Source organism: Athene noctua, chromosome Z (assembly GCF_965140245.1).
Source record: "Athene noctua chromosome Z, bAthNoc1.hap1.1, whole genome shotgun sequence".
NCBI classification, from domain to species: domain Eukaryota; kingdom Metazoa; phylum Chordata; class Aves; order Strigiformes; family Strigidae; genus Athene; species Athene noctua.
Window position 1 is genome coordinate 25887416 of NC_134077.1, and position 25433 is coordinate 25912848.

Sequence of the window (25433 nt, forward strand, 5' to 3'; positions counted from 1 at the left end):
CTTTGTTCTGTTGTTTTATGTATTTAAACACCTTATGGGCCTAATTCTATCGATATTTCTTCATTGGACAGTCTGCCCACCCTCAGGATCTAATTACTCACTTGATTTTGTGTGAGCCACCTGGAAGAAGTCTCATCTTTTGTGGAGGTTGAAATCTCAGGCTAGATTTGGTCTTCTGGCCGTGGTTCTTCCAGTCTTCAGTGGGCTGGGAGCATTACTGAGCATGCCTCCACATGCCTGCCCTCTGCGAGCTCCCCTGCATATTGCCAAACAGCCCTTGGGTGGTCGTGGGGGACAGCAGTAACTGCATTTGCTAATATTGCTCTTAAAGCAAGGGGTCTCCAACTGCTGCTTTGCATGCATTTTGGCAGTGTGTAAAACAGGTTTTGGAGCAGCTCAGCAAAGTGCTGTTAGTAGGTGCTGTTACTGCAGTGGCTAATGGCTGTTTGTTTCGTCATTGCTTTTTTTTTGGTTGTAACTCCTGGAGAATTAACTTAATACTAAGAGGATGAAACTGTTGTGAGACTTGCGTGGTGAAAGGCATGGCTTTAGCATGACCAAACTTTGAGACGCTCTTAAAGCCACTATTCCTACCCCATGTAGTAATATCTGGTAGTAATGTGTTCTGTTGACACTGATGTCTCACTTTGCAGTCTGTAAATAAACTGAACTCCTTAGTGGTGTTGGAGATGAAGTAAAAGCCCAAAAGTGGATGCAGTCATAGCGCCAAAATTATGCAGTACCCTGGGGAGATGTATTCTGCTGGCTCAAGCACTATTTTTGATGTAAGACTTATCTGTGCTAAATATGGCATATTGCTGGAGTTATACCAGCGAGCCTAGTGTGGATAACCTTTTTATAGGCTAAGAAAATAAATGGCATAATCCAGGTTTCAAGAGTATACAGTGTGACTTTTTTAAAAGGAAGAATGATCTTTGCCTTCATGACTTGGTTTATTCCAACATTAATGAGGAGATGTTTAACATGATTAATACACAAGAAAGAAGGGATAGAACTTCTTTCTCTCTCAACTCAACTTCCTCCGGCATTTTGTGGGTACTGTTAATCAAGCTGAAAAATTGAGAAGGAATTTGGCCTCTCCTTAAATGTTCCCCTCATGATAAAATTAACCCTGTCTCCAGAAACAAAGATGATATGCTTGAGGAAGGATGAAACTTTATACAAGTCCTGAAAAAACACTCACATTGGGTCCCTCTTTTTTCCCTAGAATATACTAGTTTAATGGGTTTGATATCCCACGAGGTGGAGTTTTTGTGTGAACTGGTTTTGCATGGTATATATCTTGTATCTGCCTCTGTTTTTGTGGATCTGCTTTCCTGGAACTGACTGAGAACTGCAATATGGTCCTCTGAGCTGTGAAAGTGCAATTATCATGCATGGATGTCTGTAGCTGATATCAAAGTTTCATTCTGAGTTAGTGCATCCCTTGACTATCTATTTTTTTTCTCCATTCATAACGCCAGCAGAATGAGAGATGGGTACTTTTGGTTTTGGGTCAAACCATGCTAAACAGCTAGTTGATGGCCTGTCAGAATAAATGCATTAAATTTTCACATCTGGATTCCTGTTGTTAAAGGATAGAGCAACAAGCTACCAAAATTCAGTGTACTTTGTTTATGCTGATTTTGCACTGAAAAATCATTTAAAATAATTAACATTACTGTGTAACTCGTATCATTGCCAAGTAGACCCTGGGAACTTGCTTTCAAGGAACTTGGCCATTTCTGCAGGGTTTTTTTGTCAGTCAATGTACACCCTTGTTTTGAAGAGAATAGTGATTTTTAGATTTCTGAGCTGTAATAAGCTTACTAGATGTTTAGTCTTTTGCTAGTGTTTCATTGGTAGACCTATTTTGAGAATGCAGTGAGAATACAGTTTGGCTTGAACCTCCACAATGCTTTTGATTACATAAAACATCTGCTTAAATTGACAGGAAACAGGATTTTACATTTGGCTTTTCTTCAGTCTTTATTCTCAAAAGAATAAAGTTGAGGTCATGGTTAAGAAAAGCAGCTGTTATGGAAAAATCTTTATTACAATTAATATGTTTTTCCCAGAGTTAAATAAATGTAATTTAGATAAGTTAACATTAATTGGGGAGGGGCAGTTTGTTGTAGCTGGGTTGTTTAAGAAGATAGCTTCTTCAGTTAGAACTGGTAGTTATTAAAGCTTGGAAAGCTATTTATGCAGTCTGTTAAATCTTGACTGCTTTCTTTAATATTGTTCTGCACTTAGAAATCATACCATATAGTAAATGCAGTAAGATTTGCCACAAGTTAATCACAGAATCGTCTAGGTTGGAAAAGACCTTGAAGATCATCTAGACCAACCATTAACCTAACACTGACCATTCCCAACTACGGCATATCCCTCAGCGCTATGTCAACCCAACTCTTAAACACCTCCAGGGATGGGGACTCCACCACCTCCCTGGGCAGCCCATTCCAACACCTAACAACCCCTTCTGGAAAGAAATGCTTCCTGACATCTAGTCTAAAGTTAGATTATCAGATTTTCATTTTATACCTAGACCTCTAATTCTGAGGGGTTTTAAAAAAAAAAAAAAAAGTTTTATTTGTAAGATAGGCCAAGGCTAGTCTTATGACTTTTGGGACTTGCAGCTCTTGGAGCAAGGGAGAGAAGCCCCCCATGTACTCCAGGGCTGCTTGCTTTTCTGGCATTGACTGTTCGCATCTACAGGTTGAGAAGGAGGCTTTCAGTCTTGCTTGTGCTTTCTTCTTTTCATTACATGGTGAAAAGGGTGGCTCTGTCATCTTTGTCCAGATTTGTGTTGTCTGAGGATGCTGGGACATCACTGGGGCATGTGCATGGTGTGATGTGCTGCAGTGCTATGGGGTGGTGTTGGCAGCCTTCCTGGCTCCACTCCACGTGGTGCTCCCCAAAACACATCTCTCCTGCAAATGGTTTTTGTGAGTGAGAGGGATTTGGTTTATTTTGTTTAACCTGAGTCATTCATTTAAAAAAAGAGAAATTTAGCTCTGGGTCCTGTCCCCTCTCACAGCTGCCTTTCCATGCCATTAATCGTGATTGGAGATGAAACTAGCTGTCTGAGGTCTGATGTGGAGTTTTGTAGTCTACTCCACTTAAATGCAGCTAGGAAAAACAGACTGAGGAAGGACCTTTTCCCTCTTTGCAGAAACATCTAGTTTTTGTTTTAAACAAACAGTTGTCTGAACAATGAAATTAGCAAAGCCTGGGTTTCTGTAGCTTTTTCCATTGAAGTTGGTATCTTACATTGATTCTGTTTTAATAAATATTGAACTTGCTTTGCAGCCTTTTCCTTGCTTAGGGTTGAGAGATCATTTTTCTCTGCTAAAACTTTTGCGTATTTTCAAGGTTGTTTTAAGAATGTAGTATCTTTGAAGCCCCGATCTGCCTGCCATAGCTAAATAAAATTTGATGCTGGGTTCAATCGTGATTAGAAAGAGAGGGAAAAGCGACCAAAGGACAGTGAGGTCCTGTTAAGTGTTGTATCATTAACACTTGTATCACTAAGTTGGAATCCTTTCCCTGGCACTGCATAAGAGGCAGAAGATACTCCTCCTCATTACAGGCAGAAGATAGTCTTTCTCATTCCTGCTTAATTTCCCCTTGCTGTCTCTTTTTTTTTTTTTTTTTAGCCTTTTCCTCTCACATCCCACAAGTTGGTTGCATTGTGGGTTTAAAGATACAGCTTAAATACCAATGGCTCTACAGCAGTGTAGTAAAGGCAGCGTAAGAGCAGGGCCTTCACTTTAAGGGCAAAGGAATACTTTTCTGCAGAAGAATATAAATCCTACTGTTTTAATTTTTGGAAGTGTAGGTATTCCAGGTTTTTTTTTTCCATTACTGAGACTTTCACTGAAATAACTGCACTCAGAGTTGTGGGTGCAAGGCATACTTGTTTCAGGGGAGCAATTAAATGAAAGCCTAAGCTATGACTACAGTATAAGCTGAAGGTCTTGCTGGTGACTGCTGTCACCTCAGACACATGCTGAGGCAGCATAGTCTTCTCAGCTTAGCCATGTGAAGACACTTGGACCTTGGGTTGCTTTCAAGGTCCTTCACATATCTGTGTTGCTGGTGCTTCCATTTTTTTCTCAACTGTGCCCACTGTAATGTGTTTTGTCATGTTTAATACCTGGCCTCTTAGACTTCTAGGCTGTGATCGACCATTCTGCTGACTGAATTTGACCTACTGCATTGTTCAGGTCACCCAAGAGATAGGCTTCAACATCAGCATGTGCTACAGCATGAGGCAGTGAGGGATGGAGCCAGCAAGAGCTGTGGGGGACTGTAGTGTTTTACCCAGCATGCAGGAGGAAGGTGGCTCCCTGTTTGTTTGGAAGTGAGTCCTGACACACCTAATGATCTCGTTGTCATTTTAATTGGTGATAACTATGCTGATGTTTGCAGTTTAGTGATTGGAATTTCCAGCAATTAGAGATGGCATATGCTGAAATATTTAGACATACAAATATTCACAGTCTGAGAATGGAAGGTTTTGCACTTCTTTCTGTCCCGTAGGACTGATCCAAAATATGTCAACTTGTCATCTCTCACACTGAGTTTTAACAGGAACCATTCTTAATGACTGCTGAAGAGACCTGTCCCGTGGGCTTTTTTTTTCCTTGGCTTAGGTTACAGTCACTGGCAAAACAGGTGGTTCAGGAATACTATTAAAGATATTTCTCAAGTAGTCATTGTAGTTAGAAACACTCATCAAGAAGTAAGCAATAGGAAGGTGTGAGCAAGTTCCATTCTGAACTTGCCAATCTGGAAACGTGTTCAGTTGGCTGTTGTGACACAGTTCTAAACTGGAATATCTTTACCAATGGTTCGAACAGGTAGATTTTTTTTTAATATGATGTGGTGAGAAATTGTTTAGTGTTTTATACAAATTTATTGGCTTTTCTTACTTTGAACAAAGTGTTAATGTTTTCCCCTCCTCCTCCTGGAGTCCTCTTGGACTCAGTACTGAAATCACCTTCTAAAGACACAGTGTCTTTGTGGAACAGCTCAGAGCTGTCAGTTCATTCAGAAATGAAGCAGCTGTTCCAGCTACATGCTTTTTAAGTCAATGTGTACAGAAATTGAATTTTAACTGCTTCTTCACTCCAGTAGTACATGGACCTAAGCAGTTATTGCCCTGTACTTGGTTCTGGAATGTCCCTGGTGATGTTTCATGTTGCATCTGTTTGTGCCATTCTACCTCCAGAGTCCTGGTCTCAAACATCAGTGCTAACCTGGAGAAGATCTGCTCACTGTATGAAGGTCTCACATTGTCAGACTTTGCCATTGCTGACTTCTCTTTGATTTTCCAGTTGCTTTGTTAGTACCTCCTCTGCTGTGAGAGGCCAAGAAGTGGCTGCAGCACGAGCTGGAATGACCTGAATTGAGAAAACGGTGAAATATGAAATGATAGGAAAGGATGGTTGACCCTGTCACCCAGTGGAGGTTGCTCTCAGTGAAGATTGTCAAGGGATCAATGCAAAGAACCTTCAGGATCAGGATCAGTGGCCTGTTTTCCTCAGTGACATGTTTTCATCATTGACCTGAGAGTACATTTAAAATTACTCCTGAAAGCGCACAGGCGTGATGGAAGGACTGGTGGAGCAGCGAGTACTATTGAAGGTGATGTAACCCAGATGGCATGACCCCAGTGCAGATAAAATGCACCTTTTAAGTACAGCCAGCTGGCTGGTGCCTGTGCAAGGTGTGTGTGGAGGGCAGGCTGCTCCTGCAGCATGGAGTGCTGTGTGGGCAGAGTCTCACCCCCTCCTTGGCTGCATGTGGGGGAGAGGAGCAAGGTGACTTGTTGAGCTGTTGCAGTTGGGCTGATGATGTTGCCATGATAGTAGGAGAGACTAGGGATGTTTACGGGAATGCAGGAAAAAACTCGAATGACTTAGGTGCTGGGAGGAAAAGTCTTAAAGCCTTCAAATGAGACTGACGGTAAATGGTTTGGTTTCCTTCATTGATGAGCAGGGAGAAAAGATCAGGTAATTAAAAAGCTCTCTAAGCTAGTGAAGAAAGCCTCACCAAGAAACAGTGCCTGGGAACTGTAGCAGACAAATTAGAAGGTGAGGGGTTTTTTTTCTGTTTTTAATGATGTATATAAGTAACTAGAGGGTCAGAGTGTCCACCTCTTACTGCTGACAAATCCAGATGGACTATGCTAGTGGAAAATAGCTAGACTACTGGGGAGCTGCGTAATGTGATGCACTGTGAGGTTCAGGTCAGACTAACCAGTTGGTTTGATTTTTCCAAAATCATCAGCAGAAGAGCAGTTGAGCAGTCTTTAATTTAGACATTTTGCAGTGATACTGTTTTCTAATGCTGAGCTGAGTCACCACTTAGTAACGTTTGAGCATGGAGACAGAAGCTAATCATCCTCAGTTCAACTTAACTTCAGCTCTGCTGGTGCCTGGCAGCAGCTTGCCTGTGTTTTAGCTCTTGGCATAGCTGTCCTAGATGCTGCTTTCTCGTGTAGGTTTTGGGCTGCTTGGTGCTATATGGCAGTTTTGCCCTGTGATGCATGGCATAAGCTTTGGAAACTCATATCTGGGCAGCGAAATCTCACTGGAAAGCAGTGCTCAGGCAGCTTCTAAGCTGGTGTGACTTTTTTCTGAAGTTGCTTTTGATTTTGCACAGTTTGTAATGTGAGATGTGCTCCCAAAAATAGGTCGTCAGTTGATTAACTGGTATGCTGGTCACAAAACCTCATTTTAAGCCACATGGTGAGTCTGAATATTAAAGAAAAAGCAGTAAAAAGCCAGTTAAGTCAAAGGGCAATATAAAGCCTTTTTGGTGAATTTAGTTATTTCACAGGGACAAACCACTGTGTAATCAGGCGACTGACTTAAGAAACCTCTGCAAAATGTGTATTCATAACACCAGGGGTTTCCAATAATAGTCTGAGCCCAGCTCCTAATGTCGTCCCAAACTCTGGGTTATTTTAGCCGGTGTGCAATGAGCCAAAAAATGCACAGAGTTATTTGTTTAATTCATATCTGAGCAGAGATAGGTGCTAGGTGGTAATTCCACAAAGCTAGCACACCTTGATTAACACAAGGTAAGTGTTTATGCAGTAGTCAGTGACTTTTACTGATAAGTTTGGCCACCCTAGTTCTCAAGGGTCCTTGCAAGGTCTTGTCTCCATTTAAAGTCACAGTATCCTCTTTTTTAACTGCATGTTCGGTGAGGAAGGGGCTTTTCTTGATAGGAGGCTTTTTCCTACTCCAGGGCAGTTTTTTACTATGTTAATGAAGAAAGCCCACAGATAGTCAAGTCGTTCTCTCCTTGGTTCAACAAGCAGCATTTGTTCCTGTGCACATATCTTGGTGTTTCCTTACTTGATGGTGTTATGGTGTCATCCCTCACAGTTATCTCAGTATTTCCTTTTAATTACAGTGTTACCTTTTCAGGGTATCTCTGTCAGCTTTACCTTTATCAATTCCTGGCATTCTTTCATAACTCTCAGTTGGTCGTTTTGTCAATTAAGACATAACAAGGGACACCTGACATCAATCATCTCTTGTTTTCATGAACCAGTGCACTAACAGAATGGTTGGCTTGCTAGATGCTTTTTCCTGAAACTAAAAGTCCAAGGACAGGTATATAGCCTCTTCAGGATGTTCATTCATGCAGGGCTGGCTGCTTTGCTCTTTACAGCCTGCTTGGATGCTGCACATAGCTGTGAAAGTAGATGTTTGGGTGTTTTTGATAGACATTGCTGTTAACAGCTCAGTGACTGCATTATCTGCAAATCTTACAGCCCAGATAATGCTGATAGTCAAGCAGTGCATGAAAAACTAAGCTGCTGTAGGCCCCCATGAAAAAAAGCTTCAGCAAGGCACATTCCTGTGCTCCATGGATGTGCTGGAAGGCATGCAGTCTCCTGGACTGCTCTGGCCAGGCAGTCTAGTCAGGAGGGAGGAGATGAAATGCTGCTAAGTCTTCATTTCATTTAAGTATGCACTTTGTTTTTTCAGTGTACTCTTCTTTCCTTTGATTTTTACAGTTTCTGCTGAAGTCTCCCAAAAGGAGGAGTGCTTTATTGTGATAAGCTGGATAATTTCCTATGGTTTGTGTAATTTAAAAATACTGTAGGCTATTTTGGGCAGTGATCCTCAAACTCCTCACTTTGTTTTAATGGCTGTGCAAAATATTTTCTAAGATCTTTGAGAATTTTTTTGAAACATCTGTGAAAAATACCTTCGAAAAAAGTGTATGTTGGTGGAATATTCATTGCAGGGAGCCATTAGCTTCTGCACAAATTGGTAAGCCTGCATTTACCCTGTTTTGTTAACCTGTTTAACTCTGGTTAACCATGGGTATGTCCCAGGCTGGCATAAGATGGGAGTGTGTGAATATGTCCAGGCCTGCCTGTACTTGGAAACGTGGTTTGCATGGACTAGGGCTGTTATATGGTCTGTTTGCTTCTGTTCCTCTGCATTAGAGGGAACCTACTGCACTCAAATCAAATGAGGTGGTAGGAAGACACCACTGAAACATCTGTTCAGAGATGGGTCAAAGCATGCTGGACTGCTGCGAGGCATTCACCTCTGCTCCCCACTCCTGCCTGCACACTGTGCCCTCACTTGAAATGGTAAAAATGCTTCTGCCGTTGCATAATAAATCAGCAGCTAAGAAGGATTGATATGTCATTTTTCTTCCTTCCTCTTTTTATTTTTTAAAGACAGTACGTTGCTTTGTTTGGTCACCCCCAGCAGCCAAAACAACTATCAAGGCTCCTGAGGTACTGGTGCCAGGGTAGGAGTGAGTGAGTAGCTGGCAGAGGAGAAAGGCCGAGATGAGCCAGTGTCTGTTAACCTAACCTGGCTACCAGAACAGATGTCTGTGAAACTGTGCTTTGAATATTTTTAACAAAAAAATTTCCCATGCAGCTTTTCACAGCTGCTGTGAAACCCGTCAAATCAGCCATCATCCAGGCAGTTCAAATCATGGCATAGTCTGTTTTAAAGTACACCAGGTTTTCAAGTTTCAAGAGCTTGGTCAAATTGGCACAGCACTCTCCTTGAGCTCTGAAAGAGTAGCACCGAGCAAAGCAGGCGGCCAGTCTACACTGTGGAGGCCTGGTGTCATGGTGGGTTAGCATGATGGGGCTGGCTGATTGTAAGTATTTGTGGAAAGCATAAATATTTGCCTAATGCTTGTAATTATTGTGTGACTGCGGTGCTCACCTGGTGAGGAGTTGTAAAGCTAGAGAGGGAGCTGGCATGGCTGTACTTGCTGCCTGACTTGTGGGAGCCTTTGGATGAGAAAGACTTGAAGCCAAACTTACTGCAACATGACAAACTCCTGACAGAGCAGCCTGACATTTGGTTGCCGTTGTGCTGGGCTCTTGGGAACCATCAACTTGAAAGGATAACAGGACTTTGGAAGAGCTCTGTAGGTACAGACCAGGATTTTCAAGGCCTGCCAGCTGGCAGCAATCACAGACATTGGGTTGTCTGGGTTGTCTCTGCCCTGAAAACCACACAGCACCTTCCTTGTGCAGAACTTGTCCTTTGGAGGAGCTTTTGCTTGATGATAAGATCTGTAAAATATTTATGACATTACTTGCTTTTTTTCACAGCCTGTTTTTTTAACATGGGAAGAATCTGTTACCAGCTTGCAATCTTGCACTGGTGGGTCCTGAGCCCATGGGCAGACCCTTGCTACTGTCAAAAGGCAGAGGCAAGGCAAGATGGGCCATGCCCATGGTAAAGCATCTGACATCAGAGGAATTGCATAGCATAGTTGCACCTTGACCACAACCTTTCAACAGAGAACTCATGGCAAATGTGGGCTGTGAAGTTTATCACTCAAAAACAATGTCCGTGAAACCTCGTGGGTCAGTAAGTTGTGGCCAGCATCTTACTCTTTGGGACAGAGACTGTTTTCATTTATTTTTGGGTAACACCTATTTCACTGTGGCCCACTCTGGAATGTAGTTAGTCATAACCAGAGTTTGAAAAAGAAAACCCAAAACAAACAACAAAAAAAACCCAAATACCAGGTTTGGGACTGATGCTGAATAATCTAACCAACTTTCTGTGGTTTCCATGGCTATTCAGAGTGCTTAAAGGAATGCTTCTGAAAAAAGATGTAGACACAGGTATTTTTCACACATATTGCCAATTTATAGGGTACATGCTCAATATTAGTAACTATCATTAAAGTCTAAGTGTACCACCATCAAGTAAGAAGGTATGCAGCTTTGGTATTTGTAAGGGGAACATTTTCCATAAGCCAGGTGCTAGAGAGCTCTGCCAGTAAAATCTCATCTACATCTCGCAACATCTCTGCTATTACAGTCCCAGGTCCCTGGAGCTGCTACTTAAATCAACAAATACTTAAATAGTGTATAAAGCTCATTTATGCATTGTTCCACATCACTTAGACTGTATACTATTCCGTATTTTTCTTATTGCTTATTCTCTGTATTACTCTTTTCACTCTGGTGTCTGAGTTTAATTGTCATCCTGGATCAGCAAAACATTGCTGAATCAGTAACTTGCCATAGTTTCCTTATTTCTTGGACTTGTATTGATGCTGTAAAAGTTAACTTCACTACATATAAAAAATAAAATTGCCATTCAGCCACCACTGCCTTCTATGTTGAAAGTATACTCGCATGATGTACTTATGCATGTAGTATTTTTAATTTCCAGCTTTGGTGCCAACATGAGCCCATTCTGTTTATTCCCTGCAGTTGAAGCTTTGTGTGTTTTGGGGAGGATTTCTGTTTTGCAGCAGCAGCAGTTTTAGCAGCTGCATGCTTGCCCCCATCTTCTCTGGTGTGAGATCCAGCAGTGAACTGAGAGAAGGACAGTGTGGGAGTCGGGTTGGACTGTTCCAGTTTTATGTTTTCAGCAAACTATAGATCTGTTCTTGAGTGAGGCAAGGGACTGTCCGCTACCCGCCCTCTCTGAAGGACTGAAGGCAAGAAGCCTTGGTGTGGCAGCAGATAGTCATGGCAAGGAAATTATAGGCTAGGAGTCTTTTCAAGATACTCCTTCAAAATTATTTAGGGCTCTTTGATCAGCCTGTCTGGTTGTGAGACTCTGGGTAGTTTTATCAGATATGCATATCTGCAAACACACATGTGAAGCCCCCTTCTCTGTGTTGGACAGTCATTGATGCTGGAAATGTCCTGGGAGGAAAATAGTGCATCGTGGTTTGGCACCTGAAGGCACATACAAGCCAGTCAAGTTTGTCTGGGCAACTCAAATGTAGCACTTCTGCATTTTGAATCCCTTGTCAAAGACTAAGAAAAACCATCCATCTTGTACAACTGCTTGCTGGAAAGCAGGGGAGTCCTCTGAACATCTCTATGGCCCCTCTGAGGGCTGAAGAAACACTGGGAAAAAGTGGCTTTGGTGTGCTTGAGTCCCTGGCACTGGCAACACAGCACCCCTATACTAGCCACAGGGATCCTGCGTGCTGAGGGGCAATGTTGCTCTGGGTTGGCAGCAGTGAGACCTGGAAGAGAGGTTCCCTGCTCCTGGATGTCTGCTAAGGTCCAAAAATCCCTCCTGTGGTTGTGGCTGCTGGGTTAATCATGGGAGCCAATGAAGCTGCTGCCTACTGCAAGGAAGGGCCTGGACAAGCACAGTGCTGCCTTATGTATAAAAATAAGGTTTATATTTACATTTTTATATATGACTTTTCAAAAAAAAAAAAAAAAAAAAAAGCAGAGAAGGTGAATCCAGCTTCTTTGAAAGTTAATGATACTGCTGACAGCAAGAAGATAATGAACAACAAGCTAGATCCCTTTCAGGATTTATTCCATACCTTCTTCTCTCTTGAATAAGGCAATTACATGATTTTTGCTGTGCTTCTTGGTTTGACCTTTGTTGGACCCTCAGCTGTGGGTAGAAAAGATGTAAAATACACAAGACTTTCTGTCTCTAATAATGTTTCAACACTGGACACAGTATCAGGTAAAGTGTGACTTAGTATTCTTTTCCTTGCACCTGTGGATTCTTTTCCTTGCCGTCTTTCACATGGAATCACGGCTTCCATTATTGTAAAGTGTGTTTATAAATAACTGTGAAGTTGCATTTCTTCTCTGGCTTTATCAGTACAAGACGATGCCATTATATTGGGGGTCCTTCAAGCTCAGCTATCTTTTGCTTTGTTTGCAGTAGGCCAAGTATTTCCAGATTTCTTCTCTACCACCCAAAATATTTAGAACTGTTAATGTAATCTCGTTTTCTGTTTGTTGGTTTAAGTTTGTTTGGGTTTTGTGTAGGTGATGTCTGTTTACAAAGACTTCAGCACAACTATCCCAAAGTGTGGCTTAAACAGTTATGCCTCCCTCCTTTAATTTGCTCCGTTTTTAGTAGCATAAAAAGTTCCATAGAAAAAAAAAAAAAAAATTTTTTTTCTCTGTGTGTGTACCAGAAGGGGCACCTTAAAAAGGATGGTATGGTTCTGGTGAATTGAAATGGATCTGTACAGCTTGTTTTGAAACAAAACATCCAACTTGTCTTAGAAACAAAACAGTTTTGTCTGTATGTTAAAAGCAAACAGTTTTGGCAACTGTGCCCTTCTTGTGCGGATTTGTTGCTTCATGATGGAGGGAGGAGAATGTATTGCAGGAAATAGAGCCATACCATTGCAATGTCTTCTGCTGAGTAAAACATGCCAGGACCACAAGCTGCACAGGGATAGCAAAGAGCAGGATTAAGAAATAGGGAGCGGTTCTTCCTCATCCTCTTCACTCTCATCCTTAGCATGTGGGAAAGCTAGGAACAGATGTGCTTAAACCTACTGACTTTTAATATAAAACAAGACAGTCTGCTTTCACTTAAATAGTGCTCAACTGGGAGGAGAGGACTTAAGAAATTCTGGAGCTTTACAGGAAGTCTCACAGCTTCCCTGTCTGACTTTTGCAATAGAAACCTAAAGGTGGTGATGGAATGACTTGTGTCTTTTGTCTAATTTTCCAGTTGGCCTGCTGCTGTGGTACTGCGGCTTGTTCCTTGTGCTGCAAATGCTGCCCCAAGATAAAACAGTCAACCAGCACCCGTTTCATGTATGCGCTTTACTTCATCCTGGTGACTATCATCTGTTGTGTCATGATGTCAACAACAGTAGCTAATGAAATGAAAACACACGTAAGTAAGAGATATTAACTCCCTCCTGTCCCTGGAAGTAAATGGGGCTCTGTCCACAGCTCTTCATGTATAGAGGCGCTCTCTCAGAGGAGGCATTTGATTCCCTCCACCCATCCACTTTCAAACCCAGACAGGATGATTTTCTCTGCCCAGCCTCTTCCTGTCAGTTGCTCACCCATTGTGTTTCACAACAGGAAGAGTCAAGGATCACAGGACTAGCAGCCTTCCTTCTCTTTCACTGTGCAGAAACTGGCTGCAGTGAACCTATTTCAGGTTTGCTATAGTAGAACAAATTGATTCAGTGTAACAGTGAGTCCGTCTCTGGCAACTTGTTTAGTAGCAGAAGCAGCAAATTAGAAAACAACTTTTCAAGTGTTGCATTTATAATTGTAATGCTGTGTTCTTGGTGCTGTGTGACAGACTACTGCAATGTATAATGCTTCAGATTCTTTACAAGGAGTTCTCAGCCATGGCCTCTAACCACAGCAGATACTGTTCATCTCTGTCTTTGTAATTAAAAGCTTCAAAAACATGAAAAGAAGCTGTGGTTCAAGCTAGATTTTAAAACTCAAGGTTCTTTCAGAGACTTAATATAACTTTCTTAAGCTAAATGCTCACCAACCTGCTTGCGGTCACACACTTGAGCTGTTATATCGCATCTTTGGTTTGGTTTCTTAAACCACACAAATTGCTCTCAGTAGCACAGATCCTCTCTCACCATTTACAAACTACAAGAAGATAAACCTGTTTTTAAGTTGAGGGAACAATGGCTGGATTGCTGAATTCTTGAAAATTAAGTTCATGCACCAAACTCCATGAGGCCTGCTTGGGTTTGTGAATGTGTTTGCCCTGGAGGTTCCGAAGGCTTCCCTCCCTGTGGGCATCTAGTTGTTTTGTGTCATTGTCTCAAGCCCATGGGTGCACAATTAAGACTGTTTCCTCCTCTAACCAGTTGTTGGTCAAGTTGATGCCCTGCTTACCTTCTGCACTTGACTTTCAGTTGTTTGTGAAACAGTTTCTGCCGCAGCAGCCTAGATCCAGTTGATGCCCACAACATAGATGAACCAGCAGGCTTATGACAGGGCTAGTTGGAGGGTTTCTGTGCTCTGCTGCCAGAGACCTTTCTTTTTTCCCATTGTACCCTTTTTGTATGTTCTGTCCTAACTTTCTTTCATTTAATATTGCTTTGCTTGTGTTATCCTGGTGTCGCCTACTTGCCACCAGAAGTTGCTGACAGCCATGAAAGAGCACGCAGTACAAATGTGATGCTTGCCTGTGAGCTGCAACTTAAAAACTGTTCAACATGTGTGTGCTGAAATTGCTTGCCAGGAATTACTTTGACTTACTAGATGCTTAGCTTGGCAATAAAGTGAATAACCCAAGGAACTCAAGTGTGTGGGAGACAAATTATATGCTCATATCCAAATTACATAAAGTCATTTTCCATCAGTGTGGTTTTAATGCAGTTTGTATCCCTAACAAGAAATAGTCACTTTTTGTCCAACAGAAAAGTGATTCAAGAAGCTTTCAACAACATACTTTTCAGTATTGCCAAATTTCTTTTCCAGTTCGCAGTCTTGAAAGCTCAGTGTGGGAAGAAATGGCACAAAGAAAAGCTGTTAGTATCAAGTGGAAAGATAATCACTCTCTTCATTTAGAGCATTTGATGTCTTTGAATGGGAAATGGACCATCTGAAAGTAGGCTTTATCTGCTCTCTAATTTAGTAATTCTGTTTGGGGCTGTTAAAAGTTCAAACTCCTGAAGCTAATTTAGCCCAGTTGTAATAGAGTACACCTTGAAAATATTTATTCAGACTAACCAGTCTCAGCTTCCTAATGATGAACTGTGTTTTGAAAGTGCTGGACACTTACTGATTCCTTTGCTTCTGGCTGGATCATGGAGCGCTCCTGAAGCCAAACTGTAAGCAAACCCTTTGCATGATGCTTCTAGGACCTTGCCTTCTCTTTCTTGAGAAGAAACATAATTTTAATTAATTTTTTATTTTTGTATAAATTTTTTTAAGAAAATAGTGCAGTCCTTTATGGAGCCATAATCTTCACAGGGAACCATGTGTCTGCTTTACCAGTTTAGAGTTCAACTAGTCATGCTGATGTTACATGAAAGGAATCTCTCTCTTGTCAGTGAGAGGGTTTTTTGGTTGATTTGCTAAAAATTCCAAATTCTAAAGTGGTTCTAAAAGTATTTATTGTAGCACTGGGTCCTTTGGCATTATTTTAAAAGGAAGCAACAGCAAATGTACATCTCTTATGGATATCTTAAGCAGAGACTTTTAAAAAATGTTTGTATTGTTTTGCTGTATTTATCTGCCCTATGGTCATGCATTCTGTCTATTAAAACATGTTTAGGACATTTTTTCTGTCTCTGAGGTGTCAGACTCTGCAGGTGCCAGCCCAGAGCTGGGGACCCTCTCTGTGCCCTTCAACATGTTTGGAAAAATGAGGCACTGTCCCAGGGAGCCCAGCTTCCACATGTGTCACCAAAGTTGTCAGATAGAAAAAAACCATGTGGAGTGTTTGGTTATGGTTTCAAAAGCTTGGTTCCTAGTCTAACCCACAGCATTTTGAGGAAATCATATTTTGTGGTGGGCCTTAAGAACTGAACAGTGTCTTTTGGGAGGTAGTTTTTTCCTCTGTTGTTTCCACTCTTCTTCCCCATCTCCTGAGCTGTTCCTGCACCCAGAGGACATCAAGGGAGAGAGGCCTTAAGTGTTAAATTCTGAAAAATGTGCAAAGAAACCAAGGCATTTGCGTTTGATCTCTGGGGAAGAACCAAAAAGCAGTGGAGGGGTGGCGAAGAAGTGGATAGTTTTGACCAGGAGAATATTTTGGATAGTATCATGCAGAATAGATTTCAGAGGAGCAAGGGTATGTATCAATGCAAAACATGGAGTAGAACATCAATCAAGACATGAGAGACTCAATGATGGGAACTGAAAGACGGACAAGACCAATATGGAGTTACACAAAATGGTTTAGAGACTTCACTCTGTTCCAAGATGAAGCAAAGCAGGACCCAACTTGAAGAAGTGCTTCTGTGCTTTGATGCTTTTTTTTTTTTCCAGTTATTCTGTTTTTTTGAAAAATAGTTACAGCTGTACTCACAAATGTTCTGTTGAAGCAAAACCTTGCATTTCACAGTTTTTGAAAGGCTAATTGAGAAAGGAGAAGGGAACGAATTGTTTTGGTCTGTTGAAATAGTGTTTTGATTTTTTTTTTGTACTTAGATTTTTAATGTTAAAGCTGTTTCAAACTAGTGGTTTCACCCTGAAAATATCCGTCTCCTACTTAAATAATTCAAGGAGCAGTAAGAAAGATGTTTTCAGGAGAGCAAACACTAGTGAAAACCAGTTCAGTTGTGTCAAAGCATTTCAGTTCTAGATGGTTACATGTTCTGGCGGAGCACGCTTTCAGGCTTGTTTCTTCAGCCAAGTTTATATCTTGGCCCTTAACTCTACATTACAGTATATTAAACCCCAAATTTTTTATCACAAATTAGGTTTTTAAGTGCAGATGCCCATTGCCTCTTTCTGGTAAGAATTTAGCCATTCTTGCAAGATGGGATGTGTGTTGGTCCGATCATTTTTTGTTTTTCTATTTCATTTCTCAGCTGCTTATGACAGGTGGTTTTACCTGATATTTTGCCCTTGTCTCCCCACCTACACAGATTTTCTTTCATGCTACCTCCATTTCCATAACCAAGTTCATTTGCCACACTCTCCCTCTGTTGGATGAGGACAACCAGACGAAAGCAGTTGTTGTGGCTGTGCTGGCTTGCTTCCTGCACTGCATTTATTTCAGACAGCTCACAGTGAGGGGAAAACCAGAGTCTGTCCCTGTTTCTGTAGATGTTGCTGTTGTCTCAAAGGGTGTCACTGCACTCAGGAAAATTGCCGACTTTGCTGTGATAACATCATTGCTTGCACAGTAGCTGAGGCATTTGCATTATCTGAGCGGATACTGAGTTTCTGCAGCAAGAATGCTTTGTTCCCTACTCAGAGGCCAAAAAAATTAGCTTATGTTGCTTTTAAGATTATAAAAGTAGATATTTCACTGTATCAAACTTGGCAAATAACTAATCTGTGGCTTTAACAGCTGGCAAAACTACCCAGCAAATAGAAAGCCTGGTAATTACGTAGGCTGGGCAGGCTGCTTAGCAGCTGAACGTGTTTCAGAGATACAGAATTTTTTTAAAAAACGAGAAAAAAATCAGTGAAGTCACTTAAGTGCAGCAGCAGACCACCCTTTCATGAAAACATGTCCTTTTCATGACATCAGCCCTTTTGTCCCCAGTATTGTGCTCATGTTTATTGTCTGCCAGGGTCCTCAAGAGTTTGCTTTTGTTCTTGTTTTGTTCCTTCAGGATCACAGGTCTCCACAAATGGTGTTCAATTCCACAGGACTATTCCTGTGACGACCACTTATTTCTGCAGTGTTGTGCATACTGTTTGATGGCTGAGCTCTTTGTTGCTTATGTAGGCACAAACTGAGCTATATTGTTCCTGTGAACCCATCCATTTTCTCTCAGCCAGATCTGTAAGGAAATTACTACCAAGTGGAGAAAAGAACATACAGAGTCAAAAATACCATCAAGATCTCTGTCAAAACCTGTGCAATTAAAGATGTCCATTTACAGTTACCCAGAGATTGATTTTTAATTAGCTAGTTGATTAATCAAGTTACATGGTAACTTTTTTCTTCTGTTCTATGAGTCTCATAAGCAAAATGCTGCTTAGTACGAGTACAGATCTACAGAAATCTGTCTCATTGGTCAGTACTATCATCTATATCAAACAAGTATCTGATTTTCTCAGAGATATTCTTAGTTCGGTATTATCCATCTTTTTAACCTCTGCTAGCTGATGATTATTATAAGCAAAGAACTGGGAAGTATTAATTGATATCCCAGTTGCTTTCCCTGACATTGCTGTGACCCCTTGACTTGCAGGGGCATCACTGTGGTGTTGATAAGTCTCTTAACTATTTCAGTCAATCCATTTGCTTATTTTGAATGCTGGCACTCGTGCCTAGTCTGACATTTTGTTGTCTTCCAAGACCTAGGAAGGACATCACTGATGCTCCAGACAATTTCTGATGAGCTCTCTAAAAACTCCTAAATGTGAGTTAGCTACAGCTACTTGTTTACTGTCCAGCTTCTTATGCAGCGGGTACTCATCTGTGAGTTACCTCTGAAAGAGCACCTCATAGTGGCTCAGCTTGGATCCCTTCTTGTAACACCACACAGCTGCATTGAGACCTGGTTTTCATCTTCTCTGCTAGTTCTAGCCCACCTGGGATCAACCCAGTACTGTAGTTAGGTTTGCTACCTGCAGCACAGCAATTCAGTGTTGCTGTGAGCTGCTAAAATATTTCCTCTTTCTGGCAAACTGCTAGGGGGGTTGTTGAGCTCCTGACTTGAATTGCTGGCACGGGATAGGAAGTTGCATAACCTGCTGAGGGAAGCCGGCTTTCAGAGCCTGGTGGCTGGAAGCTGGCAGTTCATGAGTTTATCTCTTGTTTCCTATATCTCTGACGGCTTTCTAGCCAGCTGGGAACACTCCCTGATTCCTTGCTCTTGGACTCTGTTTGTTCTTTCCCTGTCCTGGTTTTGTGTACTGACCTGCCTGCTGAAGGAAGGAGACACTCTTGTCTTTGCTAATTTCTTGGAAATATTCAGGGATGATGTTGCCTACAATCTTTGCATGTTTTTTCGAAGCAAAATCTGTCCTGGCTGAATGCTTTCTGAAGTTTGATTCAAGGTAGTTATTTGTGCATGTTGTGTTCTGGCACACATTTGTCTCCTCTCTCCTCCAGTTAACCTGTGCAGGTAGCAATGATCAGCTCCACAGGGTGTGATGTGTTGCTCGACTGGTCTCACCAGACTCAGCTGAGGGCTGTGAGCATACAGAGAGGCCCTTCTTTCTTTGAAATGAACCGTGGTTTTCTAATTAAATGCATATATATCTGCACAGCTGAATGGCTCCCTGGCTGCAGGAGGGGATATCTGTGCCCCACAGGAGTGGGTGCTGGCCACACAGACCAGCTTTTTTTGAGGACCCAGTATCATGTCTGCCTGGTGAAACTGAAGCCAAAATATGCAGCTGTTTGCTTTCCCCTCATGGTGAGAGCAAGGCCTCAAAGGCAAATATTTAATGAGTCAAGGGAAAAGTGGAATTTTCCTGTCTCTCTGTTAATTTAAAACAAGATCAGGGCAACTGGCACGACTCTGTTTCAGAAGCTGTGATAGAGAGGATGGGGCTTGCTGCCTCTGTGCCACCTGGGTGTGCTTTGGTCTGTTTCCACTGAGGGCAGTAGGCGCCAGAGCTTACTGCCCTGCAGCCCTATTCGTGCCCCTTTGATTGGTAAAACTGCCCAGTATGGTTTATGCAAGCTGGATTACTGAAGCAATCCAAGTCTTTTGCTGTAAAGCATGGGAAGAAGGAACAGGGTCCCCAGGGTGAGGGGATAAGCAGTAAGGGACAGTGTGCTGGGTTTGTGTGACAGGGTCTGTGGCAGCAGGGAGGGGGCTACAGCAGTGGCCCCCTGTGAGAAGTTTCTCAGAAGCTCCCCCAGCTCCAAGTCATACCCATCTCTGGCCAAGGCTGAGCCAGTTAGTGATGGTGGTTGTGCCTCTGTGATAACGTATTTAAGAAGGGAAACTGTGATGGGGTTGGGGGACTTTGAGGACAAGTTACAAGGAGGACACCAGTGTGAACACTGAGGTCAGTGGAAGGAAGGATGAGGGGGGGGGGTGCCAGGGAAAAAACCCACCGTGTATCCCATGGTGAGAGGGCAGGGCCACGTTCCCTGCCACCCATGGAGGTCACTGGAGGAGCAGAGATTCACCTGCGGCCTGTGGAGGACGCCAGGACTCTGTGGGAAGAAGCAGCCCCTGCTGTTGCAGTTCAGCGCTGAGAGGACTGCAACATGTGGAGGTGACCCATGCTGGAGCATCTCAAGAAGAATGCATCCTGTGAGGAGGGCTCACAGTGGAGAGAGTTTGTGGAGGACTATCTCCTGTGAGAGGGACACGGAGAACAGGGGGAAGAATTCAGAAGAGTGCTTCCCCTGGCTTGGAGGAAGAAGTGATGGACTGACTCCATCCCCCATCCCCTGCCCTTGCATTGCTGAGGAAGGGGGTAGAGATATCAGGGAAGAAAACTGAGCCCAGGAAGAAAGGAGTCGTGAGGGGAGGTGTTTTTAAGATATGGTAACACTTATCACCATCCCATTCTGTCTGTTAAGCATCGTTGTTAGTGTTTTGAAATAGTGTGATGTCCTTTTTCTTCCTCTAAGATGCCTGTCTTTTGCCTGTGACCCCTCCCTGTCCATATCTCAATTCCTCAGCCTTTTGATTAATTTTTTTTCTCCTTCCCAGTACTGAGGGGGAAAAGGGGTGACTGAATGGCTGTGTGGTGTTTGGTTGCCCTGTGGGCTTAAGCCAACAGAGTTGAAGTAAATTTAGGTGAACTTATGCCCCAAAGTGTCTGGAAGGAGTTGAGAATGGAGGCTCTGGAAAACTCCAGTCCGATGTGTTTTACATTTCTTTATGTCTCTTGAACCCTTAAATCCAGGCTGAAGTGTATCAAGAGTGAAAGGTGTTAAATGAAGCTGGTGAAAATTCAGTGTTGTATAGCATAGACATGCTTGGTTACGAGGAACCCCGTGTCCTATCTAACATCTTGTGTTGTGCTTTTCAGATTCCCTTCTATGAGCAGATGTGCAAGGGTATTCAGGCGGGTGAGATGTGCGAGAAGTTGGTGGGATACTCTGCAGTGTACAAAGTCTGTTTTGGAATGTCCTGTTTCTTCTTTTTGTTCTTCTTGTTCACCATCAAAATTAACAGCAGCAAAAGCTGCCGAGCATACATTCATAATGGGTAAGTATTTGACTACTTAATTTCCACTTCTTTTTACAGGTTTGTGCTGCCTACTTTCCAGTTGGGTGTAGTACTAGGGAAAAAAACAAACCAAAACAAAACAAAAATTAATTTTACTGCTTTTGTCAGAAATAATGCGGTCAAGTGAAAACTAACTAAAGCATCAACCAGTCATCAAGAGCTGTTTTTTTTCTCTTGTTGGGCTTTAAATAGATTTCTCATGGTACTTGAGTTGAAGACCTCTATTACAACCAGATTTTTTTTTTTCCTCCCTCTCATGCAGATTCTGGCTGGTTAAACTTATACTTCTGGCAGCAATGTGCTCAGGAGCCTTCTTCATTCCCGATCAGGACACTTTCCTCAATGGTATGTCCTTGTTTTGTTATGCTGCTTTGTTCTGTACTACCTTGAGAATGGTTATAAATCCTAAAAGGTCCAATCAACATGAATATTGCCTTATTTCCTCAAGTAAAGCTGATATGGTCCAGGTGCAAAAGGAGTATTTGGAACTGTCTGGAGGGAACTCTGTGTGCACAGAGTATTTGGTCTGCATATGAATGAGCAGTAAAGAGCGTGAGTTTTCTGACCAAGAACAGGCCAAATGGTAGGTAAAAATACCACTGTGGTGCTGTCTTGCAAATTCTTTAAGAAGTAGGGAGTTGTAATGGTGCACAAGAAATTGCTCACTCAAGAATGCAGCGCCACATGTTAGTTTGGCTTGTGCAGGTAGCTCTGCTGCAGTGCAGCAGTCAGAGTCTGTGCTGCACGGTGGAGAGGTGCCAGTGCTCAGGGGGTTACAGTGACCTGCCAGGTGTTTGCTGCCTGGAAACCTGCAATGCCACAAAAGAATTTGGGATGCTGTTAGCTTTCAGGTTGGTGGCATAAATGCAGTAAGGTTAAATTAGACCTCTTGGTGTAACGTGTGTTACAAGTGCTCTGCTGAGGATGCCATGCCTGAAGCATTTCCAGTTTTGGAAGATGCCCTAGCACCACACAGGCACACTGGTACTGGCCCAGTACTTAAATGCTAGCTCTGGGAGGAGGCTTCTCTCCAGCCTTTTGTGGGCTCAGAGCAAAAATCCCAGTGATACTGAGTTCGTGCTCTTCAGTTTGCCAGGTACCTGTAGGCCCTTAAGCTGTTGAGTCTGGGTGGCGTCAGTAATGCAAAGGAGAGGTTGTGTGTGCTGCCTGCTTCCACTAAGACTTGCTTGGTTACCTGTATTTTAAACATCAATCTCCTCTAGCCAGGTGTTTAAAAATGGAAGTGGAAGGAGTAACATGGAGCAAGAGAACAGAGTGGGCAGACATACTGTGAACACAATGCTCTGGGAAACTAAGTTAAAAACCACTTCAGGTGTAAAAAAAAAAACACTGACAGGTGTAATTCAGCTTCATGCTCTTGCTAGCTGTTTGATCCTGGGTCAGTTGGATGCCCCAGAAGTGAAGGGCTCCTTATCCCTATTCCTCCTCTCTGCGAAGTCATAGAATGTCTGTATGTGCTTGTCCTTAGTATCTAATCACTGTTTGGGTTAGAAAGATGTAGCAGTGCAATCCATTGTATTCATATTCAGACTGTCATCTCTGCAAGTGACCCTTTTCATGGTGAAAAGTAATCAAGAATTGAGATATCTGGGGAAAAGGGAAAACAGAACTTTTTGTGCCGATGAGAGTGCTGTCTGCCAACAGCACTCTAACCTAGTGTGGAGATACAGCGTAAGAAGCTTTCTTCCCCAAATTAGGCCTCGACTTTTCTCTCTAAAGCAGTATTCTGCATATCTTGCTAAACTGTCCTCCAGTCAGCCCCTGAATTTGAGATATACAGATGATTTGGGTATTGTGTGGTTTTATTTTCCTTTTTTTTCCCTCCCATCAAGAAGGGTGTTTGGGTTTGGTGGTTTGGGGGGTTTTTTTGAGCAATCTCTCAGTTTGCTTATTTTTTCTTTAAAAAAAAAGAAAAAAAAGGTCTTGTCAAGCTTCCCATACTTAGCAGTTTCTTAATCATGGAGGAGGAGTACTACGTGTAAGCACTAGGTTTGTGGGGGCTATAGTGGTAAATCCACATTGGCCATGCTAACCTTATCTGTGATGAATCCATAAAACATCCAGCAGTGTCCTGCCTGTAGCAGTGGGAGATCCTGAGAATCTGGCTATTTAATTACGCACTCCATTCGTGGTCTGCTTTTTCCTGCTCTACCTCTCCCAAACATATATGAACACTTTGTTCCTTGCCTATTTTTTTTTTACATGCTAGCTTCTTCCGGTTTTTGATTTCTTTCTTTGAAGAACAGCATGCTTATCAAGTACATACAATACATTTAGCAAAACCAGACAAAAGGCATTTTTTCATTCTTCCAAAAAAGGAGCTTATGGTACAGTAAAAAAAAATTGTTTTAATCTCTACATAATTTGCTAAGGGTAACATACACAGATCTGTTCTTCCACTTCGCTTACACAAGTTTTTTTCAAAACAAAAACACAATGGTAGGATATGGCTGAAATTTGCTAATGCACTTCCTTGGTCTTCTTTACTGAAATCCACTGCACACCTGTAGTCATTTATAGGCTATGCATTGTAGAGCAGCACCTGCTTTATATGCAACTAAACTTTTAAATAGGTATCTGTATTTCCTCACAGACTTCTGATGTAAAAGAACATAAACATAAAATCATAAAAGATCTGTTGTCTGAAGTATCCAAACAGCTACCCAAATACAGTATATGTAGGTCAATGGTTAAGTAGTCAAATGGCCTGTCTTAGAACTAGTCAGTGAATACCAAGTATTCCTGTCTCTTTGGGAGTGGCTCAGGACAGCATTTGTAAATAGATAAGCTCCACCTTTGTTTTTATGTGGTACTGGAATCTTGAAGTGAAGAAATTTCCATTTTCAGTACTGGGCTCCAGTACCTTGCAATTTCAGCGTTTAGATTCCTGTGAAATGCCTTCACACCACCTCCCTCCCACCAGCCACAAATAAAGGTTTCAGTATTTTCTGTCTGAATATAGTAACTTACCATGTCCACAAAAATTCTCTAGGTTAGGGAAACTCAGTAGATGTCCTAACAGTCTTATTTTTAAAGTGTACAGGTTGCAAGCTGAATTCACCAGGGAGCTAATTTTAAGTTAGGTGAGTTGTCCTTTCAGCTGAAATGTCTCATCTCCTGCTACATCTGTGGACTTTGAGATATTCAAACCATGTAACAGCTTCACTGCATAGACAATAATTCCATTTTATCTCAAGGGAAAGACGACTGCAGTTTGACCTATTTTCTGCCTCTCTGCCTTGCAGCCTGGCGCTATGTGGGAGCAACAGGAGGTTTCCTTTTCATTGCCATTCAGCTCATCCTGCTTATTGAGTTCACACACAAGTGGAATAAAAATTGGTATGTGTTGGGCAACTAGCTATTTGCATAAAATTCTGGTGGACTGCCGAACAATACAGTTCTCCTAACAAAGAATTTAAGAGTAGCATGGATGTAATTTCTAAAGAAGACACTTTAATGACAGTATTTAGAGCTGTTTTATCATTGCTTCATTTGTTTTCTCCTTCCTCAGCAGAGATGTTTCCTCCTTATTCATATATACTCTGCTGATTTATTAACCTGAATTAATTGGCTTCCAATAAGCAAAATGGGATGCAAAAACCTTTTACTTTAAGTTGGTTTATATTTTATATGAAAATATACCTGCTAAGAAACAAGGGTGGTGCAAAAGAATAAAACTGGATTTGCAAAATGTAACAGTTAAACTGTGTGCAGTGATCTAAACTGGTAAATCCTGCTTTTATGTGTCAGCTTAACACCCTTTTTTTTTTCTTGACATGAGAACTGCTACTTTTTTTTCAACTTCTTTGCTTTCATCTAAATGTGCAAGATTCCATTATCAGCCCACATATACACCATTCTGGCATTGACTTAATTTCTGGTTTAAGCATATTTGCTATTACCTTCCTAGCCCTTAGCCTCTTGTTAATTTAAGATATTTAAGTTGTCCTCCCACATATACACAGGAACTCCTACCTCCACCCTTTCTGTCTCATTTCTTCCTCTACAAACCTTTGCAGTCCTCTCTTGGTCTTGTTAGCATACTGACTGCTAAGAAACAGTTTTAGGAAACCTTTGGGCTTTGTTACATACCTGTTTTCAAAGAGGAAGAGGTGAGATCTCCTTACACCGCAGATATTTTTACTACTGATTACTGTAGCTGCTTTTCTGAGGATTAAAGATTTCTAGCAGCAGCATTTAACTTTAGCACTCTCTACATTAGATATTCTTTTAAAATAAGTCATGTTTCCAGAAAACAACAAAAAAACTGCCACACCCAAAAAAAACCTTCCATGCACCAAAAAGTCCTTTGTGCCAAAACAACATTTTTAGTTGCTGCTCCT

At 41.9% G+C, this 25433-nt stretch overlaps 1 protein-coding gene across 2 annotated transcripts in view; it reads left to right on the forward strand.

The window, feature by feature from the left end:
• SERINC5 (serine incorporator 5) overlaps positions 1–25433 on the forward strand; it is a 54090-nt gene that overhangs the window by 10148 nt on the left and 18509 nt on the right. For both annotated transcript variants that reach the window (XM_074931290.1, XM_074931289.1), the window contains exons 2-5: positions 12984–13151; positions 20870–21048; positions 21332–21414; positions 24336–24429. In XM_074931290.1, the coding sequence (XP_074787391.1) occupies positions 13068–13151; positions 20870–21048; positions 21332–21414; positions 24336–24429 (440 nt within the window). In that variant the 5' untranslated portion in view covers positions 12984–13067. The remainder of the gene's footprint in view (positions 1–12983; positions 13152–20869; positions 21049–21331; positions 21415–24335; positions 24430–25433) is intronic.